We start from the raw sequence: 25,935 nt of genomic DNA on the forward strand, positions 1-25,935 counted from the left end.
TTTCCCCAACCATCTCCAGTAGATACTAATTTCATCAAACTCTGTCCTCCCCCCCCCTCCCCCGCCCCCCCCCTCTCTTTCTCGAACAGACAGGGAGATACATGTATATTTTCTTATTTCACTTTCATATACTAAAGATACCATGTGTATCCATTATTGGGATGAACCATAATTATTCAACCATACTCCTATGTGTGGACATATAGATTGTTTCCAGTATATGCTGTTACAAACAGTACTACCATGAATACCTTATGCATACATATTTTCATGCTGTTGGAAGTATATCTTAAGGGTAAATTCCTAGGAGACTGCTATGTAAGCATATAGTTTTGTTAGATGTTAACAAATTCCTTCCATAACGGTTATTCTGATTTTATACTCCCAGCATTAGTGTATGAGTGTCTGTTTTCTCACAGCTTTGATCCCCCCCCCCCCCCATCAATGTTTAAGAGTTCTTTATATATCAGGGATATTGGCCCTTTTGTATGTAATATATGTAAACATTTTCTCCTAGTATTGATGATATCTCTTGACTTAATTTTTTATATTCTTTGCCACACAAAATGATTTTTAATTAATTTCATTAATTATTTTTATTAGTTTCTTCTTATACCTGGATTTTTGAATCACAGTGTTTACATTCAGGTTTAAGAAAAATTCATCTGGCCCTAGCTGGTTTGGCTCAGTGGATAGAGCGTCCGCCTGCAGACTAAAGGGTCCTGGGTTCGATTCCAGTTAAGGGCACATGCCCAGGTTGCGGGCTCCATCCCCAGTAGGGGGCGTGCAGGAGGCAGCCAATCCATGATTCTTGCTCATCATGATTCTCTCTCATCGTTGATGTTTCTATCTCTCTCTCTCCCTTCCTCTCTGAAATAAATAAAAATATATTGGGGGGAAAAAGAAAAATTCATCTGTGTTTATCTGGTCCTTGTCTGGTTTCATTTTGACATATAGATCCCTGATCCTTTGTTAGGTTATTCTTTTTATTTATTTTTTTAATATATTTTTATTGATTTCACAGAGGAAGGGAGAGGGAGAGAGGGACAGAAACATCAATGATGAGAATCATCGATCAGCTGCCTCCTGCATGCCCCCCATTGGGGATCGAGCCCGCAATCCAAGCATGTGCCCCCGACCGGAATCGAACCCGGGACACTTCAGTCCACAGGCCGACACTCTATCCACTGAGACAAACCGGGGCTTTAGTTTACTCTTATAAATTTTTATATTTTAAACTTTAGTCCTATGCACTAGCACAGTGGTTCTCAACCATTCTAATGCCGTGACCCCACATATGGTTGGGGGTCACCACAACATGAGGAACTGTATTAAAGGGTCGCGGCATTAGAATGGTTGAGAACCACTGCACTAGCCTCTTCTTCCCAGTTTTCTGACCTTTTCCTATTACTGTATTTTGCTAATACTAGTAAATGTCACTTTTAATTAATATAATTCTCTATTTTTCTAGGAAAATTTTGAATGATTTATCTTCTGATGCACCAGGAGTGCCAAGAATTGAAGAAGAGAAGTCTGAAGAGGAGACTTCAGCACCCGCCATCACCACTGTAACGGTGCCAACGCCGATTTACCAAACTAGCAGTGGACAGTATAGTGAGTAATAGATATTTCTGTTTTGGAAAGTGAGATGAAAAACTAATGTCTGCATTTTCCTTTAAGGAATTATAAAAATGCCAATTCTTTTCTCAGTCTCGCTGTCATTATTATATTTCCTTTACTATTCAATATGCAAAGTTCTGTAACGGCAGTATTTTCTTTTCTTCAGGGTTTTAATTTGGATTGCTCAAGTATGTAAGCCCTTTAGATGGCTCTATGTTTTATGCCGATGCATGGAGAGTCTTAGAAGTTTTTTGAACCACTACTTCAGGTTTTTAAAATATTTTAAAATATATTTTTATTGATTTCAGAGAGGAAGGAAGAGGGAGAGATAGAAACATCAATGATGAAAGAGAATCACTGATCAACTGCCTCCTGCATGCCCCCACAGGGGATCGAGCCCACAACCCAGGCTTGTGCCCTGAATGGAATCGAACCAAATTGTGACCTCCTGGTTCATAGGTTGGCACTTGACCACTGAGACACCGCGGTGGGGCTATTATTTCTTTTAATATGAAAGGAAGTGTAGTGAATTATGATAATGAAAGCATAAGGGTTGCTGAATTACATCCTTTTTGGCTTATAAAAAGCAAAGGTTTTTTTTGCAAAATTCAAAGTTTCCATTTCTATTATAATACTTATCTTTCACCTAAATCTGTTATAAAGTACTTTTGAGTTCTGCTTTTGTTTGATCAAAGGCATTTGTGTGAGTGGTACTTTTTGTTCTTTTTTCCTCAATGTGCCTCATATTGATGATATCTTCCTTTTGATAAGTTCATTAACTTCAGTACTGCCCGTTATGTTTTCTCCCATCCCTTCCTTAATTATAAATTAAATGTACACCTTGAAACTCCTTCCTGCATTAATTTTCTAATGCCCTGGGGAAGCCTATGTCAGGAATATGTATAAAAGTTTGACTCCCAAGTTAATAGTTTTCCAGTTATAACTCAAACTTGGTTTGCATTTCAGCTGGATTAACAACAAATTTGCAAGTAGCAGACTTTTTAGCTCTCTCAAAGCTGAAACTTTTCATAGTAAGTAGAAGGAAGGCATTTTTTTATTAAGTTTCTTGTCCACTCTGTAAATTTAATAAGAGTTCAGTTATCTTTTTCCTCCTTAAGTTCTTTGTTGGCAGAGATAAACAGGTGCTATCTATGTACATGTACGTGTAATTTGTGTTATTCAAGATGTGTATTCTAAGACATAGATACATGACCTTTATTTTTCTCCTGCTTGAGCACACCTGGGGGAGATAGCATGCTCCTCTTAGTGACAGTGATTTGCTTAGTGAAGCGAGTCTGACTTGAACTGGGAAGCATGCTCTTTAGGAAAGAGGGATATCAGAATCTCGAATAGGAAAGCAAAGTTCAGAAAAGTCAATGTTTATGTTTAATTGGGCAAACTGCTCTCCTCCAGCAACTGAGATTACTAGTTTTTAAAGGTTAATGCTTTGAGGTTTTTAAATCTTCATCATTATCTTTATTATTCTGAGTGTACGTATACACATGGCCTTGATGGAACTGATTTAACGTTATGTTCTTGATTGTCATTAAGAACCAATATAATGCCTGCTTACATACACAACATTTATTTGTATTTCTTAACTTATAAAACAAACACATGTTGTGAGAATTCAAGTGGTATAGGTTCATAGTATTAATAAGAAGTAAAATTCTTTTTCATCCCTTCCCAGTAGTAAGAATTTGGTATATATTCTTTCATTCTTTTTCCTTCTATTTATACAGATACTTGTTATCATGTATTTTTATACAAGTGAGAACTACATTATTTATATAGACATTATATACACTAGTTATGTGTATTGTGTCTTTAACAGCTATATTGTGTTTTATTGTATAAATAGAATATTTATTTAAACAGTCTCCCACACACACATACTGATGAACATACAGAACATCTCTAGTGTTTCAAATAATGCTACATGAACATTCTTATATATGTTGTAATGTCTTGGTGAAGTAGCATCCAAAGAGTAGAATTGTTGAATCCTTCCCAGTTGCCCTTCCCAGTGGCTGCACCAATTTTTGTTCCTTCCATAAATTGGTTATGGTTTTTATTAATTCTGTTACTAATTTAATTCATACTTGGTTCACTGTCTCTGGTAATAAAGTCTTGAAAGATTCTATTTTTAGTTAGAAAACATGTGTTTATCCTTTTGAACTTGAATTTTTTTTTTCACTGAACAAAACTATAACCCATATTGTTTTCCTGTTTATTTTGGCTACTGAGAATCTCAGCTAAGTTTATGTTTAATTACATTCTTTCCATCTAGATTTTCTGGTAGGGTTATTCTATACACCTAGAGACACATCAGTCACTTGACTTCTATCTTTTTCTTCTTGTTTTAATGAATTTAGTTTTATTGAAAGCTATCTGAAATCCTTTTGGAATAATTAAGAAATAATTATTGTATAATAAATATTGAGAAAAACCATGTTTGGTAGAATCAGACTTAAGTTTTCAGAGTACTTTCATATACATTATCTCATTTGATTTTTACAACAATTTTACTTTAGTGGCTAGAACCAGATATTTTTATTTTTACAGAAGAGATAACAGATTCAAATAACAGTTTAGTGATGGAAGTTGGACTAGACCCCAGATCTCCTGATATCTAGTTTTCTACTTCTTTCTCCCATCTTGAGTTCATTGGTAGGTAGCCAAGAAAGCTGTATGTGTTAAATACAATAGAATTTGCTTATTAATAAACTCTATATGAAAAATTGTGGTTTGGTTCTCTTAACCTTCTGATTCTTTCAAGTTATCTTGCTATATTAATCTCAGAATAGTTCTTACATATGCCTTTTTTTTTTATCATTGTCAGAAATAAGTAAAACTTACAGGATTAGCTAAAGTGAATGGGCTGTATTTGCCAGTATCTTAATTTCCACAGGTATCATTTGTAAACCAGATGAAAGCCATTAACTGTTATTATTTCTTGATTGAACAATTGATAATCAATTTTCCATATTCAGATGACTCAGGATATTAGTTACTAGAGCTAGCTGACAGTTAATACCAAGTTAATTCCTTTCTAACACACAAAAAGTAACGTGCTTAAGTCAGACATATTGACTTATTTAGTTAAAAATCTGTTACGCAATTTTATATGTAATGTAATTTTTAGTCTCTTTGGAAAACTTGAACTCAAACAGGGAGAGAGTCTAGAAAAGGATCCAACTATCTCAATGCTGGCATCCAAAGGATTGCTTTTTCCAAATAAAATAATGATCTATTTCTTTTCATTAACTTTATCTATCTACCATAAAGGTGAATTCATCTATAATAATTCTATAATAATAAAAGCATAATATGCTAATTAGACCGGATGAAGCCGCCGAGAGAGAGGCTAGCGGCCACCACGGAGGCGGGGGGGGGGGGGGGGGAGGGAGGTGGCCTTCCCCCTTGCACGAATTTTGTGCATCGGGCCTCTAGTTGCTTTTATAAAGTGAAATATCTAATAGCATGAGCCAAAGTTGATTACTTTGAAACAGATGAATGATGTGTGGTTAGTTAGTAAATAATATTTTAAAAAATCCTATATGAGAATATGGATAAGTAACTTAGAAATAGCAGTCAAGTTATTTTTCTCTAGATGATGATCTTAAGCTCTGATTTTAAAATCCATGAGAGACTCTGATAATTAAGTTCCATGGGACATTTCAGTTGTTTCACTGAGTGGACTTTTGTTACGGTTGTGCATTGCTAGCAGGTTAGAGAAAAGAATGTACTACTGAGCTACTTTATTAATTATGCATTAAGACAACCATTTACTGGGTGCCTATTACATGCCCATTATTGCACTAAGAATATGAAAGTAGAGAAGAAAAACCACATTTCCTATCCTCAAGAAATTTAGTGAGATAGCAAATACTAAACAGAATATTAGGTAGGTAGTGCTAGAATAAAGGAAGTATGGATCACAAAATGGTACCTCCTCTAAACCAAAAAACTTCAAAAGGAATTCTAATATTTTCTCATTTAACTACTTTTTAAAAAATTAACAGACATTATTATAAATTATAATGTGGTACATAGAGTGCATTTATATTATAGAAATTGATTGTGGGTTTCCTGAGCAGAAAGGTACTTCAGAGTACCAAATCCTTCTTACCAGTGTTATTTGCTGTTATAATTTCTCCGAGTTTATGTCTCACAAATTACTTTGAATTTAGTGTGTTGTAAAAGTCCTATATGGTAATAATTAAACTTGTAACAATAAAATTCATTGGGTTTTAGTTGCCATTACCCAGGGAGGAGCAATACAACTGGCTAACAATGGTACCGATGGGGTACAGGGCCTGCAAACATTAACCATGACCAACGCAGCCGCCACTCAGCCGGGTACTACCATTCTACAGTATGCACAGACCACTGATGGACAGCAGATCTTAGTGCCCAGCAACCAAGTTGTTGTTCAAGGTAAGTGAATTCAGATTTCACAGGTATGGTACATTCTTTGAAAGCTTGAAATTTTATAAGCTCAGAAAAAGTAAGTATGATACTGTAAAACACTGTTGAAATGTAAATTTTTCTTCATTATAAATAAATTTTCCACTAACTCTTCCATAATTCTAATTAGACCAAAATGTCATGGCATAAAAACAACTATTTTCAGTTTTAAAAATATAACTTCTATTTTTAACACCTCTAGAATTTGGGGATAGGAGAAACGGGGTAGGTTAAATGGAAAGACAATGAAGTCAGGAGTTAGGAAAGCTAGATTGTAGCTTAGATTCTGCATAGATTTGCTATGTGACCTTGAATAAGACTCCGCTTCTCTGGGCTCATTTTTTTTCATGTGTCAAATGAGAGAGTTGTACTGATAAGAAACTGGAGATTCAAATTTCTGATTCTCTGCTGTTTTATTCAAAAGAAATTTACATCATCATTTTCTAAGATTATCATTTTTTGTTTTAATGAAAGCATTGTATTCTGAAAAAGCTTATACCGGTATGTAACTCTGCTGGTTTGTGTAGAAAAGTAGTAGTAAAATCCTTGATGAATTATAGAAATAGCTTTTTTCTGTTTAATTTAATTTAATTTTGTTTTGTTTTCTTCCGATTTGTTTCAGGAATCTTTATGGATAAGAGTTGATCATTTTTCTTTTAAATTATTTTAATATTTTAATATATGGTTTATACCAGATTGGAAATTTGCATATTGAGGAAATAAAACATGTTTCTAAAAATGTTTTTATTAATAATATGTTTTGCCTCTGTTAGGTAATGACAGTTGTGCCCCATCCCCTCATCATGGAAGATAATTTTTGAATAATTCTAAAACCTCAACTAGAGAGAGTCATAATTTATTTAAAGGGCCCTAATGTATTTACAGAATATATTCTGTTACTAAAAAATAATATTTGAAGAAGATAATACTTTGCTTGTTAATGGGAGTAAAACACCTTTTCACTTTACATGCAGGTACTCAAAAATTGTAAAGCAGGATGTCAGTGAATTTGAATTCTGAACGTCAGTTTGAAGATGGTAACATGTTTAGTATATAAATCTTTTCCACTCAAACTACACATTTTAATTGATATTAACAAATATGGATAATTTTATAAAGACCTTCAAATTCTCTCAGATAATGTTAGGTTCCTTATTCTTAGGAGGGCATATTTCTAAGCTGTTTTTAGAAGCAGTTTGACCAGTAGTGATTGTATTTCTTTTCACAAGTAATAGATCATTTAGTTAGAAGAATAACTAATACATTAAGCGATGTTTACAGATGATATAATTGTCATCACTTGGTATATTTTTTCATACTTAGTTTTGTGTCAATTAGAAATTTATAATAGTTGACCATAATGCTTTATTTTTTCTTCTATTTTGCTATTTGATGAAAAAATCATGGTCGTTTTTATGTCGTGGCAAGAGTCTACTTGAAATTTTTTAATATGAATTTACCATATCAAAGGAAGACATTGAGGACTATATCTAGGAAGATGAACCAAGCTGTGCCCTGCTTACCTTTTAGACTTAAGGTTGGTAAGCATGTTAACAGAATAGAACTGCATTCCAATGAAATATAAATTAAAAATCCAGCAGATGTAGGTTAAGACCTCTTTCCCCCAAGGGTCTATACTAATAAATACATTAAGTTGGGAATTATTTCTCAGTAATTATTTCTCAGTAATGCTGATTCTTTCACCATTTTAGTCAGAATCATCTGTTCCTCCCCACCCCCCCTTTTAATCCAAAATGTATGTTTAGATTGATGATTGCATACCTAGTTTTACCAGGGCACAGTGCTTCAGTGTCTTACACCACATTCACCTGTTTTCTTTTCAGCGGCCTCTGGAGATGTACAAACATACCAGATTCGCACAGCACCCACTAGCACCATCGCCCCTGGAGTTGTTATGGCTTCCTCTCCAGCGCTTCCTACACAGCCTGCTGAAGAAGCCGCACGAAAGAGAGAGGTTCGTCTAATGAAGAACAGGTACATATGTTGTATTTACTGAGATTGTTGTAAGTCGGCTATGTCTTCACATTCTTCCAGATGTGTGTCTTTTACATTTGCTGACAATAAGATATTTGTGCTGAATTTTTTTCTGGTAGAATTGATGGATCTTGCTAAAACTTCTTTATTTAATAAACTGCACTTACAAAATGGCTAGCAGTATTATGGATTAATCTTTGATCATAAAGTAGTTTTCTCTCCTGCAATTTCCCATGAAAGGTTTAGTGCACAATTTGCTATATATTCATTATGCTTTAACCAACTGGCTAGTTTATTTAAAAATTGTTTGTTTTTGCCTTAGATGGTTTGGCTCAGTGGATAGAGCATCAGCCTGGGGACTGAAGGGTCCTGGGTTCAATTCTGGTCAAGGGCACATGCTTGGGTTATGGCTCGACCCTCAACAGTGCAAAAGGCAACTGATCAATGATTCTCTCTCATCATGGATGTTTCTGTCTCTTCCTTCCTCTCTGAAATCAATAAAATATATATATATTCCTATTGATTTTAGAGAGGAAGGGAGGGAGAAGGGGAGATAGAAACATCCATGATGAGAGAGAATCATGGATCGGCTGCCCCTGCAAGTCCCCCACTGGGGATCGAGCCCACAACCCGGGCATGTGCCCTTGACCAGAATCGAACCTGGGACCTTTCTTTCAGTTTACAGGCCGACGCTCTATTCACTGAGCCAGACAGGCTAGGGCTAGAAATATATATTTTTTAAAATTTGTTTCTTTTCATGAGCAGTATGTTTCAAGATCAATAGTTTCATGTATGTTATTAAAATTAAATGTTAAATTTTTTTTGTAATACAGTAAATGTATGATGGCTAATCCATGGCTTAATGACTATTACCTTTACTCAAAATAGTAATAGTTTAATACTTAAATATTCTTTGAAAATAGATTGTCTAAGAATACCTTGTAATTGACAAAATCTTAAAATAGAATTAGTCATCAACAATAAAAAGGCTACATATCATAAAGTAAATTCATAGCTGTAAATGATTTTGTCATTAAAAAACATTTTTATTTGCTTATATTTACCTTAGGATTTTAATATTAATAAAATGAAAATGAGGTATATAAAGATAGAAGTTATAAATTGGTGAAAATATGCCTCTGCTGTTCACCCCAACTATCTTCAAATACTATGAATAAATCGAAAGAAACAGAGATTGAACATCAATGATCTGGATTCAAGTCCTGTATCTACCCCTTTTACTGTGATTTTAGAAGAACATATTAACCTTTTAAATCTCAGTTTTCTCTTATAAAACAGGAACCCACAGCCCACCCAGGGTTGCATATTCCAGTATCTAACATAAATGGAATCATACAGTATGTAGCCTTTTGGATCTGGCTTTTTTCATTTAGCAAAATGCATTTAAGTTTCATTAACTAGTGTTGCATGAATCAATAATTGGTTTTATCTCTGATATTTCATTGTATATATGTACTCTGGTTTACCCTGAAGTTCATATTAGTTGTTTCCAGCTTTGGAGGATTATGAATAAAGTTACTATAAATACTTACATACAGGTTTTATATGAACTTTCAGTTCACTTGAGTACATATCTAGGAGTGGTCTGGCTGAGTGGAATAGTAGTATATATTTAACTTTATAAGAAAACAGCCAAACTGTTTTCCAGAATGGCTGTACCATTTTGCATTCCCACCAACAATGTACGAGATCCAATTGTTCTATGTCAAATGTGAAATTGTTTTACATTTAGGCCTATGATCCCTTTTGAGTTAACTTTTGTATAAGGTGTGAGGTGTGTCAAGTTTCATTTTCTGTATATGGACACTCATTTATCTAGCACTATTTGTTACAAAGACTGTCCTTTCTCTATTGCCATTGCACTTTTGTCGAAAATTAACTGACTGTATTTTTGTGGGTCTGTTTCTGGACTATCTAGCTTTTTTCATTGGTCTGTGTCTCCCCTTTCACCAATATCATGCTGTCTGGATTACTATTAGTAAGTTTTGAATTGGATAATGTGAGTCCTCCAACTTTGTTCTTTTATAGAATTGTTTTAGCCATTCTGGTTCCTTTGCATTTTCATATAAATTTTAGAATCAGTTTGTTGATGTCTATGAGAAAGTTTGCTGAGATTTTTATTAGGATTGTGTTGAGTTTATAGGTCAAATTGAGGAGCATCTTAACAATACTGATGCTTTCATTCTATGAACACAATATATACTCCATTTTCCAGCATACAGGACTTTGCTCCTTTTTGGAGATTCCAGGAGAGAGTGTCTCCTTGCCCTTCCAGCTTCTAGTGGCTACCTAACATTCCTTGGCTCATGGCTCCTTCTCCATCTTCAAAGTCATCAGTGTAGCATCTTGCTATGTCTTCCTTTTATAGTCATAGTAGAGGCCCGGTGCACAAAATTCATGTATGGGGGGAGGGGTGTCCCTCAGCCCAGCCTGCACCCTCTCCAATCTGGGACATCCCTCTCACAATCCAAGACTGCTGGCTCCCAACTGCTTGCCTGCCTGCCTTCCTGATTGCCCCTAACCGCTTCTGTCTGCCAGCCTGATCACCCCCTAACCACTCCCCTGACAGCCTGATTGATGCCTAACTGCTCCCCTGACAGCCTGATTGCCCTCCCCTGCAGGCCTGGTCACCCATAACTGCCCTCCCCTGCAGGCCTGTTTCCCCTCCCACAACTGCTCTCACCTGCAGGCCTGAGTCCCCCCCCCAACTGCCCTTCCCTGCAGGCCCGGTTGCCCCCAACTTCCCTCCTCTGCTGGCCTGGTCACCCCTAACTGCCCTCCCCTGCTGGCCTGGTCACCCCTAACTGCCCTCCCCTGCCGGCCTGGTCACCCCTAACTGCCCTCCTCTGCCGGCCTGGTCACCCCTAACTGCCCTCCTCTGCAGGCTTGATTGCCCCCAACTGCCCTCCCTTGCAGGCCTGATCCCTCCCAACTGCTCTCCCCTGCTGGCCATCTTGTGGCGGCCATCTTGTATCCTCATGGAGGCAGGATCTTTGATCACATGGGGGCAGCCATCGTCTGTCTTGGAGTGATGGTCAATTTGCATATTACTCTTCTATTACATAGGATCATCTGCCTCTTTGCCACTTTTAGAGACCCTTCTGATACATTGGCCCCACTCAGATAATAATCCAGGATAATTTTATTTTAAGATCAGCTGATTAACAACCTTAATTCTGTCTGCAACCATACTTCTCCTTTACCATGTCAGATAACATATTCACAGACTAGTGACTTAATAGCTTGCTAAAAAATATTTATTATTTTTAATATCTTAGATTTTTTTTAAAAATTTATTTTTAATCTTGGTAAGAAAACATGAAGTTTTCCATCTTAGCCATTTTTTAAGTATACAGGCTTAATAGTGTTAAGTATATTCACATTATTGTGCAACAGACTTCCAGAACTGTTTCATCTTGCAAAACTTATACTTCATCATAAACAACTTCCCTTATTTCCCCCTCCTTCTCTAGTCCTTGGCAGTCACCATTCTTCTTTCTGTTTTTATGAGTTTGACTACTTTAGATACTTCATAGAAGTGCAGTCATAAAGTATTTGTCTATGACTGCTTATTTTACTTAGCATAATGTCCTCAGGATACATCCATGTTGTAGCGTGTGACAGGATTTCCTTCATTTTTAAGGCTGAATAATATTCCATTGTTTATATATACACCACATTTTTAAAATGTGTTCATCTGTGAATCAATATTTGGGTTGCTTTCCTTCTATCTCTTGGCTATGGTGGGTGAACAATGCTGTTAGGAACATGGGTGTGCAAATGTCTCTTCAGTATCCTTCTCTAAATTCTTTTGGATATATTCCCCAAAGTGGAATTGCTGAGCCATATGATAATACTCTTTTTAATTTTTTGAGGATTTGCCATAGTGTTTTCTATACTGGCTGTGCTATCTTACCTTCTTACCAACAGTGCACAAGTTTTCAAATTTCTTCACATCCCCATCAACACTTGTTATTTGCTTTTGTTTTTTGTTGTTGTTATTGTTGTTGTTTTATAGTAGTCCTAATGGCTGTGAGGGTATTCCTCATTGTAATTTTGATTTACATTTCTCTAATGATTAGATTGATATTGAGCATTTTTTTATATGCTTGTTGGCCATTTGTATATCTTTGGATAAATGTTTATTCAAATCCTTTGCCCGTTTTTTAATCCAGTTATTTTGTTGTTGAGTTGTAGGCGTCCTTTGTATATTCTGAATATTAACTCCATATGATTTGCAAATATTCCCCTATTCTATAGGTAGCTCTTTTACTCTGTTCATTGTGTTCTTTGATGTGCAGAAGTTTTTAAGTTTGATGTAGTCACATTTTCATATTTGCTTACTTTTACTTTGTTGCCTGTGCTTTTGGTGACATAGCCAAGAAATCACTCCTAACCCAGTTGTTTTAAAGCTTTTCCACTGTTTTCTTCTAGACGTTTTGTAGTTTTAGGTCTTAGTGTTTAGGTCTTTAATCCATTTTTATTTAAATTTAGTATATGGTATAAGATAAGGGTCCAACTGTCTTCTTTTGTGTGTTTTCCCAACATCATTTGTTGAAGAGACTTGTGTTAGATTTTTTAAAATGCCTTGAAATAATGAGTTTGTGAGATCTTTCTATTCAAAGCAGGGATGGGGAATGTCCAGCCTGCGGGCCATATAAGGCCCATGAAATCATTTGGTCTGGCCCTGCCAAGGCATTAAGGGTGAGTTAATTAATTATTTGACCAAATATAGCAGGCTAATTGTTAAGTTGATAATTTTGTGTGGCCTGCAAATGATGTTATAAATTATCTAAATAGCCCTTGGCAGAAAAAGGTTCCCCACCCCTGATTTAAAGGATGATTTTTCACACTAAAATTTGCCTTAATCACTTGATAGTTACTGATATTGATAGAATTTCAGGTTTTATACGTATGATGCAGAACATTTTAATAAACATTTAAAAATACAATTTTTAAGGGATTGTTCAGCCCTTTTGGTTGTGGAGTTTTTACATTTGGGGTGTTTTGAATCAAATTTCTGTGGTATACTAAAATTAAATGTTTTATGTAAGGCAATTTCCAATTCATTCTGTATTTCTTTCTTTCTTTTTTTTTTTTTTTATAATTGAATTTTTCTATTTATTAGTTTTCCAAAAGCATAGCTTTTGTGGGTCAAATGGAAAGTTTTCTCTAGTTTTTTCATATCAATAAAACATTCTGTATTTCTTTCAAATGCTAAATTTATAATATATTAAAATAACATGAGCTAACTTTCTAAAAAAGAAATGTATTCCAACCCAAAATAAGTGATACAGAAATGTTACATAACATTTCCTTTTTTGTTGCTTATAGGGAAGCAGCACGAGAGTGTCGTAGAAAGAAGAAAGAATATGTGAAGTGTTTAGAAAACAGAGTGGCAGTGCTTGAAAACCAAAACAAGACACTGATTGAGGAGCTAAAAGCACTTAAGGACCTTTACTGCCACAAATCAGATTAATTTGGGATTTAAATCTCACCTGTTACATTGGACAAAGAACTGGCTTGGCCACAACCAGAAAGACAAAATAAACATTTTATTTTCTAAACATTTCTTTTTTTCTATGCGCAAAACTGCCTGAAAGCAACTACAGAATTTCATTCGTTTGTGCTTTTGCATTAAACTGTGGATGTTCCTACACCTGCCTCCACTTCTCCCTTCAAGAAGTTTTCAGCACCAGGAATCATGAAGAAACTTTTGCAGTTCATCCCCCATCCTCAAGAAGTAATAATTGATTGACTTTGTAAATTGATGGGGGAAATGAGGAAAAGAAAAATTTTTTTAATTTCAAGGTTTGTGCTGAGCGCCTTGATTGCCTTAGGGACAGAATTACCCCAGCCTCTTGAGCTGAAGTAATGTGTGGGCCACATGCATAAAGTAAGTAAGGTGCAATGAAGAAGTGATTGCCAAATTGATGTTTCTACATTTTCATTGTGAATTATGTAAAATCATTAAAAGAAATACCCTCTAAAGAATGGTGTTGAAGAAAGTAAGAATGAATTTGGAGTGCTTTCTATGTACAATCTCTTCAATACTGAAAACATCCTTGATTCTTAAAAACATTCTGTATTAACTACAGCTCTTCTATAGGGCAGTTGTTGCTTCTTAATTTAGTTCTGTATGTGTTCAACATTTTTGAATACATTAAGAGAAGTAACCAACTGAATGAAAAGGCATGGTATTTTAATTTTAAATTAAATTGAAATAAATGTAAGTACAAATTTTGTTTTAGTTAGTTCAAAATTCTTAGTAAAAAGATGCTTTACTCAAACCAGCCCTCTGAGTTATATAGCAAGGTTTTTAAATAAATGTTTTTGTCATCGCCTTCAAAAATATTTATATTGTCACTCATTTACTTAAAAACAATTTCTAATTAAACTGTTCCCATTTGCACTTACATTATACCACCAATAGGAAAGCCTTCAAAATGTTAAGTAAAGCAAAGCGGTGTTTGTTTATAAAATGTGTAGGAAAATACTTATTTTAAATCTTTTCCGTATTAACATACTTTAACAGAGTATCTCTACTGAATTTTTTTAATGCAGTTGTAAGAATATAGCTCTGAAAAGTACACTATTAGATGTGACAGAAAAGTATACTATTAGATGTGACAAGGGAAGTAATTTTCTTCAGACATGTTTGAATGACTGCTGTACTCTACAACATTTAGATTATCATTCTTGCAAAGCATTTGTTTTCTTCTAAAAAGGATAATTATGCTTTTAGTTTCCAGTAGCTATACTAGTATAGTCTTTGTCATTCTATAAAGGAGATACCTTTTTTAACTCCTGACTAGAACAGTCTGTGCTTGTATGTATCATACATTGTTTCCAATACTACTTTTTGTTAATTATTGATTTGATCACTAAGCCTGATAAATCTAAAAATTATTCTTTAATAGAAAAATAAGACTAATAAAAGAAAAATAAAACTAAGGTGGGTTTTAAAAATTGGAGACTGACCTAATGTTAGATATCATTTCTCATTTGAGAAGGTTGTTTCTTTTAGAAGAGAGTCAAGAAAATTAATATTTTATGTTTAGTTATGGGTTATTTTTTAAAGTTTACTTTGTTAATGTGTTAAAATATGCAGATGGGTGTTAATTATTGGGTCCATTTTTAAAAGTAAAATTTTTAATTAATATTTGTAAAAGGTATATTTTTGTTTGTAACAAACCACTGTCTTTTTTCAAGGATGAACAGAGTTTATGAAGGAGCATCATTCTAAGAATTGAGTGATGTAGTGTATTTGGACAATATTCCATATTCTCAAGAAGGCTTTCAAACAATTGTAAAGATTGATGTTTATCCTGCTGAGCTAATGGGGAATGTTATAGTATAAAAATTACTTCTATACCAGTATAGAGATGTCATTTTCCAAAACTGGTTTAACAGAAACCAAGCAAAATCACAAATTTGTTCACCAACTAGAATTCTTTCGTAATTAGTCCAAGTGAACATTTTGAATGTCATAGCTTTATAAATGAAAATTGCCTAGTATTTAGCAAGTTGTAAATGAAAGTTATACGTTTTTCAAAAGTTAGGCTTTCTATTTAATTAGAAATTTGGTGGTCCTCTTAGTCCCTGATGAATCAAGGCAATCACTTCCATATTAGATGGTTGGATTTGTAAGTTATAAAGACCGGGTCCTTTATACCTTGAGGATGATTGCACTGGTTTGAAGTCAGTTACTTAAATGGTGAGATAACAAATGTATTCTGTTGCTAAATCTGTTTTAGACCCTTGGAGAGACTTGAAGATTTCAGTTTATAGAAATTAAGCATCTTTTGTGCAGACCTTTTTTTTTTTTTTTTTAAACAAGAATTGGGGGAAAGGTTAGTTTTTATGCATGCAACTTTGAGAATTTTTGTTAAGAAAATGACATAATGAAAAAAATATTGTAGCCAAGAACATAAATGGCCATCTTACCAGTAATAGTTGTTTTTTTCTCTTCATATTGGCCAAAAGGGAATGGAAATGCTATCATAGGAATTTGTACATATGCTACTGATTTGCCTAGAAAATAGTTTGGTATCACTTTGCAAACATAGGGCCATGTGGCACTTTTATCTATAGGACAGATTAACTAATAAAAATGAAGTGGGAGGGGTTTATTTTTGATATTACTCTTATTAGTTTTCAAGCTTTGATAGTGTTTAACTGAAAAGTGGTTTAGAAAGGGCTAGATCCAATGTGTTCACATTAAAAAATTGATATCAGATGTAATTTTAAGTTCATTCATTTTCAAACTCAAGTACCATATTGGCAACCATAATACTGTCATAGGTGCTCTGTTCTTTCGAATTTCTTGGGGGGGAATGGCATTTGTATGATATATGTGTACATATATATATATACATACAGTATATAATCTGAAGCTCTGAGAGCTCAAGTCAGGAATGCCGAGTATTATAGTATATTGAGGTTAGGTGAAATTTTACATTTTTGCGTGTTCTATTGCATACCTTTTGATAGTTTCTTGGACTGCATTACTCCAGCACTCATGATTGATTTTTGTCTTCTAATTTTCTTCCAAGTGTTTTTTTTTTTTAATTATTATTATTGTTCGTTTTCTTTGGCTTGATACTTTTAAACATGTTACTAGTCACTTGAAAACTCCCTCCACCCCAGAGTATTTGGTTTTTATGCTTTGTCTCTGGCAGCTATAACAGTGGTAAGAACATTTGAAGATAGCTTCTAGAAGGTACCACTCATTTCAGAAATCATCCTGGGGGAGGAATTTTGGTCTTTTCATTTGAGCAGGGATTTTGTCAGAAAAGGTGTTTTGATGGAAGGTCAGCAGCAGTGCTAGTATCTGAAAGCACAATGCCAGCCAGGCCGGCTGTCCAATCAGAAGTCATCTGGCTGAAGTTTCTCTCTGTCTCTCAGGCCTAATCCCTAGTATCATTCTGACCATTCGGGTGACGTGGAATCATACAAAGGCTTAGGAAGAAGTAAGTTTGTTTAAACCAGGATGCTTTTACTTACTTGAAGTGACTTCAATCTAGATTTCTTCTTTTCATTTTTAAGATGTTTTAAATTCTGTGATCAGATACAGTCAGCATAAATTTGTCTCTATTTTGAAGATAAAAAAGGCTGCTTCATTTTGCAGGATTAAATAAAGCTTATATCTTAAAGTTAAGATTTTTTTTCATTAAAGTGTGTTTTAGAAAGTGACTATATACATTTTTAGTTATTTTCAAGAGGCTTTATTTTATTGCCTTAGTAGCCCTGAAGACTGTTGGTATATTGTTTCCCATTGACTTAATACAAAAGTTGTATATTTGTTTGGATTATATTGACATTATATTCTTTGTAAATGTTTGGTATAACTTGCACTTTTAAAAATTACCCGGTTTGGGTATTATCAACTTGAGAAATTCCCTCATCAATTAATTGTCAACTGACTTTTTATGTCTTTCTCCTTTCTTCAAATAATGGGACTTTTTTTAAATGAAAAATTTTCATTGATTAAAGTATTTTAGCACCTACAGTCTAGCCTTATAGTTATAAAAGAAAAATACCAGTAAATTAGATTTGTCTAGCCCCATTAATTAGAAGATGAGGCCTTTATTCTTTTTCATCTTGGATAAATATAGAAAAGCAACTCAAGTGAATAAATATTTCCAATTTTAAATGAGTGTCTTATCCTCACCCCAACATTAATACTGTCTATAAGATGCCAAGATATCCATGGATTTGTCCAGAATGGTAAAAGAATTTTCAAGGCAATTATTGTCATAGTGGAGGCCACATGTAATCATTTGACTAAATTTATTTCACTTAAAATTGGCCTGGTTAACATCAAAGAGATGCTGCCTAAATTTGACTGATTTCAGATGAGGAGGGAGAAAGAAGTGTGCTTAGTAAGCCTTTAGATGAAGAGTGGTGGGATAAAATTTGCTCACTCCGTTGTACAAAGCACAACCAGAACTTGTGAGTGGCTTACTTGAAGTGACTTCATACATCTTGAATACTTTTAATGTTGATGTGTTGACTTTTTTAAGTTGACTGCACAGTCACTGTATGTACTAGGAACTGGTTTCCTTGACTTTCTAGAATCATTGGCTAAGAGAGGCACTAATCCCTGCGGGGTTGAACATATCCTGAAGCTGAGTCAGTATGGAAGAATTTCAAATAAATCAAACAGGGTGCTGCAGTTCCATCTGTCTCATGCTCATGGTAAGTTCTTACTGATTAGTGAATGTAGCTTAAGCCTTTGTATGTGTCCTCAGGGGCAGACTTCAAGAGGGACCAGATAACGTTTGAATGGAGGGATTATATTTCAGGTGTTTTAGCTTGAAATTTATTTTTTAAAAAAATAAAAATGGGGGGGGGGGGGATAGAACAAAGCCTGTGAAGCAAAATTGGTATTATAAAACAGGCAGAGTTGTTTAGCACAGAGAAAATATTGACCTGTCTGCATTCTGGTACTGTGGGTGCAGGTCCTAGCTTGGTATAACGATACATTTTTAATTCTCACCAGCAAGAAAAAGGAAAAGGAACAGTTTTCAGAAAATGTCTTTGAAAAAGGTCAGCAGTAGGAAATTCAAATGCTACCTACTTTATACAGGCATTATTTAATACTTGCCTACAGAAGTATAGCATTTCCAAGCTTCTGTCTGAGAAGCATTTCAGAGATGTGAAAGTAAATCTGAGATAGTTGAAAAATTGGTAAGGACGGGAGAAAATCCCTGCAGATACGATCTTACGTTATTTGACCAAGTGAAATGATCTAGCATTGTGTTTGGGAGGTTTTATTTTCTTATGTTTTTAAAACTGAATCGGTAAATGCTTTATAGACGTATTTTTATCCAGGTGCCACTCCAATTTGTGTGTGTAATAAAATTATTTATATTAAAAGTGGGAAATAATTTGTCAGCATTTTTCTGTGAGTATAGATTAGGGGTGGCAAAGAAGAGTGCTAGTTAGCAGTTTTCCAATGTAAAGTTGTCCCTAACTGATTTGTCCACATGTTGGTTATCATCCCCACCCCAAAAAGGAATTATCCTAACCTGGATGTATCACTTGAAAATTTTTAGAAACAATAATCAGGGAAGTTTCTAGAGAGAAAGGTGTTTGCTTTTTTTTGGTTTTCCTTTGAGGACTGGGGTAACAAATACCTCCCCCAAAAATTATCAGCACAAAACAGGGTATTGATTTTCAACTCTGATGTTGCTATTGGAGTTGAATACTAAATAAAGAACTATAATGAGGAAAATACATTTCTAATACAATTTCCTACATTCTAGAAACATCCCTGTTTTAATTTTTTTACTTAAATCTTTTTGTGCTTTATCTGTGTAAAGAAATAAAATGTACTGAATTATAAAGCATTTTATTAACACTATGTACATAGCTGCTTTGTGTTCAGAATGGTAGCATTGCTTTGTATATTAAAGTGATCCTTGTGAATTTGTGAAATATTGTCATAAAGTGCTTTTTCTTACTGTAATCTTTGTGGTAAAGACTGTCATTGCCCTTTTACACACATTTATGTGCAGTCACATAAAACTTGCTTTTAAAAACTCAAAGTCTCTTTTTTGGGGATGGGGTCTATCTTGTTTTTTGCTAGTCGTGTTAAGCTATATTTTCTTGGACTTACGTTTATTACTTTTGTTAAATGAGCAAAAGTTATGTTAGAATATATCACAAGCTTGTGTTGCAGAGCAGCAGGAAACTAATTCAACAAGAACATATCTTCAGTTAATTTTACTGTCTTCCTAATTTTTAGCACAAGATTTCTTTGTTCAGTAAGATTGAACAGTGCCTATTTGAAGATTCGGAGATGTTACTGCTCTATTGAGACAACCAATGGGAGACATGTGACCAACTATATCTGATGTCATAAAACGCATGTTTGCATTGGAAGAACAATAATGCTAACTTCTCAGGTCCCCTTATAATTCTGAAGTTCTGTGATCATATAAAAGGAGGGAATGTGTTTAATCTGCTCCTTGCTTAAAGCATATGAATAAAAGACTCATACTATTGACTCAGTTTCTGAAAACAGCAGTTGCATTTATTCTAAGTACTTCTAAATTGTCACGATGTGTTTATGAAGCCTGTTAACCTGCCATTGTATTAAAGGAATTATCTGACTTTTTTTTCTTCTTCTACGAAGAGTGGCCACCACATAATTTATTATACAGACAGACATTTTTTAGAGTGAAAAGGTGATGTTAATAGGGACAATGGACATGAATGAACTGAGCTACCTGGCCAGGGCTTCTAGTGCTTTATGAAAATGTAAAACAACCCTATCAGTGCTTTCTTGGTAGAGCATCTAGGCATCTTGAAGCTCTCCACCTCAAATCATTTTACATATATCATTCAAAGAGTGTGTGTGTGTGTGTGTGTGTGTGTGTGTGTGTGTGTGTGTGTAGATATGTATATATTATTTTATTGATTTCAGAAAGGGAGAGAGAAACACCAGTGATGAGAGAATCGTTAATCATTGGTCAGCTGCCTCCTACATGCCCACATTGGGGATCAAGCCCACAACCCGGGCATATACCCTGACTAGGAATTGAACCGTCACCTTCTGGTTCATAGGTCGATGCTCAACCTGAGCCATGCTGGCCAGGCCAAAGTTTAGGGATTTTAAAGCAAAGGAGGTGAATTCCAATTAATACAATGATTTCTAATAGCATGGCTGAATGTGATTGGCCTTTCGTTAGTGCTGACATTGCAGGGCTCTTGTTTTACTTGTTTTAAAATTCCACGTTCATGTACAATACTGGCATTTTGTGGATTTGGTAAACAATGGGTATTTCTATTTCTTGGGCATCTATCAGAATTGTGTTGAACTGATACATCACAGAATACTCAGAACTTTTAATTCACCTTATTTTTAAATATATTTTTATTGATTTTAGAGAGGAAGGGAGGGAGAGAGAGAAACATCAAATATGAGAATCATTGATCGGCTGCCTCCTGCATGCCCCCCACTTGGGTATCAAGCCCATAATCTGGGCATGTGCCCTGACCAGGAATCGAACCTGGGCCCCTTCAGTCCTGCAGGCCAACGCTCTATCCACTAAGCCAAACCGGCTAGGGCTTTAATTCACCTTTATTAAAATAAATCCTCTATTTACAATATGCAGAAAATAATGTAGCAGGTATTTTCATATCCAAGATACTCTTTCAAAGGTTAAAAGGAAGGAGGAGGTCTTGTTTCTGATGTTTTACAAAGAAAATCTATAATATCAAATACCATACTGAGATTATAATGTTCTTGTGGTCTACATTTGTTAAGCTTTTACATCATAAAAAAGGACGGGGGGATGTTGGTTCATCCATCAAGTCTATCAGAGATAATCATGAAACAATGTAGCAATCATTTAACCCAAAGATCAATATCATCTAAATGGAATGTATCTTTTTTTTCACTCAACAAATTTACTACTAGACATTGGGGAGGCAAAAGGCAGAGCATCCGTGGTCCTCAGGAAGCTGACAGTGTTCTGAGGAATCTAAACAAGCAATGACAAGTACACTACGGAAGGAACTTATCCTTGGAGACTAACCTCTCATGGAGGGGTGAGATTTAAAACTTTTTCATTGTCATCCTATGCACTCTGAGGAGGCAGGGAAAGCCTAAGAAAGAACTACAAAAACATTTGAGGAAGGGGCAAGGTGAAGGGAAAAGCTACGGCTTAGACGATAACCTAGTCACAGCACATGGAGGTCCAAGATTTTACATGCTTTCAAAAGTAACTAAAATGTTACTTTTACCGGTTCCTTTGTTCATATACCTACATCTGAAATTAATCCAAAAAGCATGCTATGGAGACTGTAGAAAACTTGCATCCCAATCTCCAACAACCAAAAGTATTTAAGACCAAAACGGGCAGACAAAAGGTTTCAACAGCATTAACAGCTCAGGGAATGTATGTTAAACCTTGTTTTATATTCAAAAATTAGAAAAATGAGATAAACATATATCTCAGAATGTGTTTAAAGTGATTTGCATGATTTAGGCTCTCACTAAAGCAAAACAAGCTCACTGCTTTGAAGATGCCATTACGCCAGCCCTTCATGGTATCAGTGAAAACCGCTAATCAGGAGGGAGCGTATGGGATACAGAAACAACACGAACCAAAGTTCACACTTCCTCTTAATGTTAATTGAGTTTCAGAGTGAGTGAAATAATAACTATAAACTCACAGTAGTTTGTTCCTCGAGAACCTTTGGTTAGACTTTTTGTACAGTAAGCCATTTCATTAAACATGGTTAGATTCCCCCGGCTACGACCTTAATTGACACATTTAATGACAACATTCCTATAAATTACAGCCAACTACAAGCCCTCCCTCTGGTTTCTCTTCTGGGCTTTGTAAACATGTACATCTTTTTCAGGATCATAGTGAACCTTACTCACGGTAAATTGCCTCTCCAGCATCGCTAGGAAGTTGTTATCCCGTTCATAGCGGATTCGGCAAGCTAAAAGAATCACGGAGTGGTTGCCACAGAGATGCACCAAAGTTTGAAGAAGGTCTGTGAATGTTTCTTCTAAATATATGATATCAGCTCCAAGTATCAAGTCAAACTCTCCAGGTGAAAAGCTCCCCAAATCCTGTCCCCAAGTCAGCTCCTTAACCACGGCTTTGGGTTGGATATGCAGAGGTAAGTTGGCTTCAACATTTGATTTAAGAAATTCTAATGCTACTTTTCGATCCGTGATAGTCACCTGAGCACCTAGAACGTGGGACAGAGAGAAAGTAATTTCACATCAGTACAACTAATAGGTCTCGGTCAAGTTAAACGGCAGGGTGGGTGTCTGTAGATACGCCACCAGATGTGCAGATCATGCCCTTCAGGGTGGCTGCCGATTAGAACAATGACCAGTGGCTCCTGCACAGCCTACTGTGAAAGTGAACCTTATAACATGCAGGGTCCCAAGTGACGGCAAGCGGGGGCTTCTTGATTCTGCAGGCAGAGCTGGCCCGCCCTCCAGAGGCGTCTACCTCTACGTTTCGTTCATTAGGGCGCAATCTCAGAGCCAGAAGGCTTCTGGGTGAAACGGAGTCCAACAATGAAAAATCTGGGAGCAAACGATTATGAAGATGACAAGATAGCAGAAACAGGGCAGGGCTACTTTCTGGGATTAAAGCTTTAAAAAGAATCAAGGAGGAGATTAATTGGCTACTAAGAAATTCTAGTCTACTTCTCCTTATGTTGTTATAAAGCAGCTAACCTATATGTATTTATGTTATGAGTGTGTGTGTGTGTGTGTGTATGTGTGCGCGCGCGCAAGCGCACATGTGTGATTATTGAAAAACTAGAGGCCCAGTGCATGATTAAATGCACTGGGCCTAACCTGCCATCCAGGCCATATCCACTGCCCCACAAAGCCTAGCACGCTCCGCGGACACTGCTGGCAGCCTGCTCCCCGCTTTTGATGGCAGGGGGTCCGCTGGTGCCAGAGCGGACACACAGCTCCCCACTTTCAATGGCCGGGGAGCTGGGTGTCTGTCCGCTGGTGCCGGAGCGGACACCCAGCTCCCCGCTTTTGATGGTCGGCGGCGGGATGTGGGCTCGCTGCCCCAGAGGCCCCTTCTGTGCCGCAGCACAGCCATGGCGCAGATGCTGAGCTTGCGCCGCCATTGGCGACGCGAGCTCAGCATCTCGCCGGCCCAATTGGCCACCCCGAGTCCTCCTGGCCAATCGTGGGCATAGTGAAAGTACGGTCAATTTGCATATTACTCTATTATTAGGTAGGATGGTAAACTTAGAAGTTACTAGATTGTGGTGTACTCTCTGGCTCTCAGAAGCATACCCCTGACTTCCCCTTCCTCCTCTCCCTGCCTGCCCCCCCCCTCCCCCAGGCCTTTTACTTTTGCCTTTCTCTTTCCTAATATCCAAGGGCCCTTCTCCTGCCTCTGTAACTTGTTTCCTGAGCCCACGCAGCCCAGCTGGCTCACTTCTACTACCTCTGTAACTTTCCAAATAATCATTCTCTTGCAATTTGAAAAGAAATTACTAGGTTGTATTGAAGTGCTGTAGGTTACAATGTGGGAGCATGTCCTCTAAGTGCTGGGTTTCCACATGCAGTGTATAAAATTAGTGAGGCAATATTTTACTAATCTCTTTCTTGTGGGTTTTCACTGTGAACAAAAGATCCACCAATTTTTTGAACCAATATATGTGAGAGAGGCTGAACCCTTAAAATGAGGCACCACAAAAATTCAGCCCTGAAACGACCCTGTTCATCTACATTAGAACAACAACATGGCATGTATAATCCTGTTTAATTTTGGCCCTAGCAATTCTGGAATTTGAAATTCTGTTTCATTCTTTCCTAAAGTTCCCATTTGCCCCCTTCTTCAGTTTGTTATCTTCACGGGTAATCTCCCCGGATTCCGGAGCTGCTGTGGTAAGCACCATTTCAGAGGCAGCTATACTTAAGGTTTCTTATCTTGAGCTGCAACACTAGGTTAGGACGGTATGTAATTCATTCTGACATTTACAATCCTGAGTGTGAGACTGTGAGCATGTTCCAGTTGTTAGATGTTACAAGCACAGACCTACCGCTTTGTCTATCCATTGCTAGGCAGCGTGCTGCCTGGGAGCGGGAGTCAGTGATCCTTCATCTCTCCTGAAATCACAGCCAGCCTTTCCCAGTTTGACTCAGAACTTTATCTCTGGATTTCTTACATACAGTATATATGCTGATTGATTTCAAAGAGGAAGACGGAGGGAGAGAGAGATAGAAACTTCAATGATGAGAGAATCACTGATAGGCTGCCTCCTGCACGCCCCCTACTGGGTTTCGAGCCTTCAACCTATATGCCCTTGACCAGAATCGAACCCACAACCCTTCAGTCCGCAGGCTGATGCTCTATCCACTGAGCCAAGCTGGCTAGGGCTATCTCTGGATTTCGTGTGTGTGTGTGTGTGTGTGTGTGTGTGTGTGTGTATAAAATTGATTTTTTACAGAGAGGAAGGGAGAGGGAGAAAGAGCTAGAAACATCGATGAGAGAGAAACACTGATCAGCTGCCTCCTGCACACCTCCGACTGAGGATGTGCCCACAACCAAGGTACATGCCCTTGATCAGAATCGAACCTGGGACCTTTCAGTCCGCAGGCCGACGCTCTATCCACTGAGCCAAACCAGTTAGGGCTCTGGATTTCTTAACAGTCACAGAGCACTGTGCTTGCCATATGGGGCGATCTAGTCATTTGCATATCATCTCGGTGTTTATTTCAATAGTTCTTCGATGTAGGCCTCCTCTAATGCCTGTCTCGGGGATTTCTGAGGCTGCTTCTGACCTGCTCGGCGTTCCAGGAGTCTTAATAAGATCCTGAGGACAGCTGACCGTTCCCCTGTAACATCTATCAACTACACAAACATTCGAGTGGCCACCGGACAAAACCCCACCCTCCCAGAGCCTGCATTCAAGTGAGGAAACAGACAATAACAGGCTTTAAAAAAAGAATATCCATGCAGTACGTTAGTGAGAGATATGGACAATAACAGGCTTTAAAAAAAGAATATCCATCCAGTACGTTAGTGAGAGATAAGCACCAAGGAAAAAAATAAATCAGGAAAGAGATGTGAAATGTCAGGCAGTCAGGAAGGCGGGTGTGAAATGTGAGGCGGGGTGGAAGGGGAAGGCCTTGAGAAGACTGAGGCGAGGCCTGAAGGAGGAGTCGCCGAGGGCCCGGGCACAGGCACGTGGGGGAAGGATGTTCCTGGCAGGCAACAGGGCAAGGGCAAAGGCCCGGGGGGGGGGGGGGGGGGGGCGGGGGGGGGAGGAGGAGACGAGAGCGGCTGGAATGAGTGAATGAGGAACAAAGCAGAAGGA

At 36.8% G+C, this 25,935-nt stretch overlaps 2 protein-coding genes across 13 annotated transcripts in view; one reads left to right on the forward strand and one right to left on the reverse strand.

The window, feature by feature from the left end:
* The window catches only part of CREB1 (cAMP responsive element binding protein 1), a 57,361-nt gene extending 37,727 nt beyond the window's left edge, over positions 1-19,634 (forward strand). For 3 of the 9 annotated variants that reach the window (XM_079782005.1, XM_079782004.1, XM_079782006.1), the window contains 4 exons: positions 1,472-1,614; positions 5,878-6,060; positions 7,935-8,085; positions 13,441-15,937. In XM_079782005.1, coding sequence (XP_079638131.1) covers positions 1,472-1,614; positions 5,878-6,060; positions 7,935-8,085; positions 13,441-13,585 — 622 coding nt within the window. In that variant the 3' untranslated portion in view covers positions 13,586-15,937. Of the gene's footprint in view, positions 1-1,471; positions 1,615-2,592; positions 2,652-5,877; positions 6,061-7,064; positions 7,128-7,934; positions 8,086-9,384; positions 9,444-13,440; positions 15,938-18,183 lie in introns of those variants that run through there. The other 6 variants (XR_013814072.1, XR_013814073.1, XM_079782007.1 and 3 more) reach the window with 6 other exon arrangements.
* METTL21A (methyltransferase 21A, HSPA lysine) overlaps positions 1-25,935 on the reverse strand; it is a 40,520-nt gene that overhangs the window by 9,207 nt on the left and 5,378 nt on the right. For 2 of the 4 annotated variants that reach the window (XM_079782011.1, XM_079782012.1), the window contains exon 4: positions 20,578-22,824. The exons of 1 other annotated variant lie outside the window; for it this stretch is intronic. In XM_079782011.1, the coding sequence (XP_079638137.1) occupies positions 22,427-22,824 (398 nt within the window). In that variant the 3' untranslated portion in view covers positions 20,578-22,426. Of the gene's footprint in view, positions 1-20,577; positions 22,825-25,935 lie in introns of those variants that run through there. One more of the 4 variants, XM_079782014.1, reaches the window with a different exon arrangement.

Source organism: Cnephaeus nilssonii (assembly GCF_951640355.1).
Source record: "Cnephaeus nilssonii genome assembly, chromosome: 10".
NCBI lineage: Eukaryota > Metazoa > Chordata > Mammalia > Chiroptera > Vespertilionidae > Cnephaeus > Cnephaeus nilssonii.